Raw genomic sequence first — 2,500 nt, forward strand, 5'->3', positions numbered from 1 at the left:
GAATACTGTGGATACTAATATCTATGTGATCCTCCCAGGCCCATGTTGCCCAGGGTTAAGAACAGAATACTGGGGATACTAATATCTCTGTGAGCCTCCCAGGCCCATATTAGCCAGGGTTAAGAACAGAATAATGTGGATACTAATATCTCTGTGAGTCTCCCAGGCCCATGTTGCCCAGGGTTAAGAACAGAATACTGTGGATACTAATATCCCTGTGAGCCTCCCAGGCCCATGTTGCCCAGGGTTAAGAACAGAGTACTGTGGATACTAATATCTCTGTGATCCTCCCAGGCCCGTGTTGCCCAGGGTTAAGAACAGAATACTGTGGATACTAATATCCCTGTGATCCTCCCAGGCCCATGTTGCCCAGGGTTAAGAACAGAGTACTGTGGATACTAATATCTCTGTGATCCTCCCAGGCCCATGTTGCCCAGGGTTAAGAACAGAATACTGTGGATACTAATATCCCTGTGAGCCTCCCAGGCCCATGTTGCCCAGGGTTAAGAACAGAATACTGTGGATACTAATATCTTGGTGAGCCTCCCAGGCCCATGTTACCCAGGGTTAAGAACAAAATACTGTGGATACTAATATCTCTGTGAGCCTCCCAGGCCCATGTTGCCCAGGGTTAAGAACAGAATACTGTGGATACTAATATCTCTGTGAGCCTCCCAGGCCCATGTTGCCCAGGGTTAAGAACAGAATACTGTGGATACTAATATCTCTGTGAGCCTCCCAGGCCCATGTTGCCCAGGGTTAAGAACAGAATACTGTGGATACTAATATCCCTGTGAGCCTCCCAGGCCCATGTTGCCCAGGGTTAAGAACAGAATACTGTGGATACTAATATCTCTGTGAGCCTCCCAGGCCCATGTTGCCCAGGGTTAAGAACAGAATACTGTGGATACTAATATCCCTGTGAGCCTCCCAGGCCCATGTTGCCCAGGGTTAAGAACAGAATACTGTGGATACTAATATCCCTGTAAACCTCCCAGGCCCATGTTGCCCAGGGTTAAGAACAGAATACTGTGGATACTAATATCCCTGTGAGCCTCCCGGGCCCATGTTGCCCAGGGTTAAGAACAGAATACTGTGGATACTAATATCTCTGTGAGCCTCCCAGGCCCATGTTGCCCAGGGTTAAGAACAGAATACTGTGGATACTAATATCCCTGTGAGCCTCCCAGGCCCATGTTACCCAGGGTTAAGAACAGAATACTGTGGATAATAATATCTCTGTGAGCCTCCCAGGCCCATGTTGCCCAGGGTTAAGAACAGAATACTGTGGATACTAATATCTCTGTGAGCCTCCCAGGCCCATGTTGCCCAGGGTTAAGAACAGAATACTGTGGATACTAATATCCCTGTGAGCCTCCCAGGCCCATGTTGCCCAGGGTTAAGAACAGAATACTGTGGATACTAATATCCCTGTGAGCCTCCCAGGCCCATGTTGCCCAGGGTTAAGAACAGAATACTGTGGATACTAATATCTCTGTGAGCCTCCCAGGCCCATGTTGCCCAGGGTTAAGAACAGAATACTGTGGATACTAATATCTCTGTGAGCCTCCCAGGCCCATGTTGCCCAGGGTTAAGAACAGAATCTTGTAAATTAACGATATCACATTGTACTGCATTCTATTACACCCTCTAAACTTATTTCACGTGTCCCTTGGCCAATAAGAGTTTCATCTGTTGTTGTTTGTAATATTCATAAACAAATGTAAATGTATTATTTGGGGGAGATCTGGCCATGGACCACCTGTAGTAGATCGAGGTTTAAGTGTTTCTCTCTCTCCCTGTCTTTCTCTCTGTCTCCCTCTCTCTCTGTCTCCCTCTCTCCCTCTCTCTCTGTCTCCCTCTCTCCCTCTCTCTCTGTCTCCCTCTCTCCCTCTCTCTCTGTTTCTCTCTCTCTCTCCCTCTTTCACTCTGGCTCTCCCTGTCTTTCTCTCTCTCTCTCCCTCTCCCTCTGTTTCTCTCTCTCTCTCCCTCTGTTTCTCTCTCTCTTTCTCCCTCTGTTTCTCTCACTCTCTCTCTCCCTCTCCCTCTGTTTCTCTCTCTCCCTCTCCCTCTGTTTCTCTCTCTCCCTCTCCCTCTCCCTCGCTCTCCCTCTCTCTCTCCCTCTTTCTCTCTGTCTCCCTCTCCCTCTCCCTCTGTTTCTCTCTCACTCTCCCTCTGTTTCTCTCTCTCTCCCTCTTTCTCTCTGTCTCCCTCTCTCACTCTCTCTCTCTCTCCCTCTCCCTCTGTTTCTCTCTCTCTCTCCCTCTTCCTCTGTTTCTCTCTCTCCCTCTCCCTCTGTTTCTCTCTCTCTCTCTCCCTCTCTCTCTGTTTCTCTCTCTCTCTCCGTCTCAGAGTGAACGAGTGTGTGGATGAGAAGGACACTGATACCGGGGTCACTCATGTTGACTCCATGGCAATACCGCAGGACAGAATTCCGACCCGGAGACGTTCCAGCTCAGAGATGTCCCGATCCACCTTCAGCCTGGTCCGACAACTCTCC

The 2,500-nt window shown here is 49.0% G+C and overlaps 1 protein-coding gene across 2 annotated transcripts in view; it reads left to right on the forward strand.

The window, feature by feature from the left end:
* Positions 1 to 2,500, forward strand: part of syt17 (synaptotagmin XVII) — an 83,654-nt gene that overhangs the window by 29,985 nt on the left and 51,169 nt on the right. For both annotated transcript variants that reach the window (XM_090197762.1, XM_090197764.1), the window contains one exon: positions 2,353 to 2,500. This exon is cut by the window's right edge and continues 1 nt beyond it. In XM_090197762.1, coding sequence (XP_090053888.1) covers positions 2,353 to 2,500 — 148 coding nt within the window. The remainder of the gene's footprint in view (positions 1 to 2,352) is intronic.

Source organism: Oncorhynchus mykiss, chromosome 13 (assembly GCF_057628025.1).
Source record: "Oncorhynchus mykiss isolate SJ-2025 chromosome 13, ASM5762802v1, whole genome shotgun sequence".
NCBI classification, from domain to species: Eukaryota; Metazoa; Chordata; class Actinopteri; order Salmoniformes; family Salmonidae; genus Oncorhynchus; species Oncorhynchus mykiss.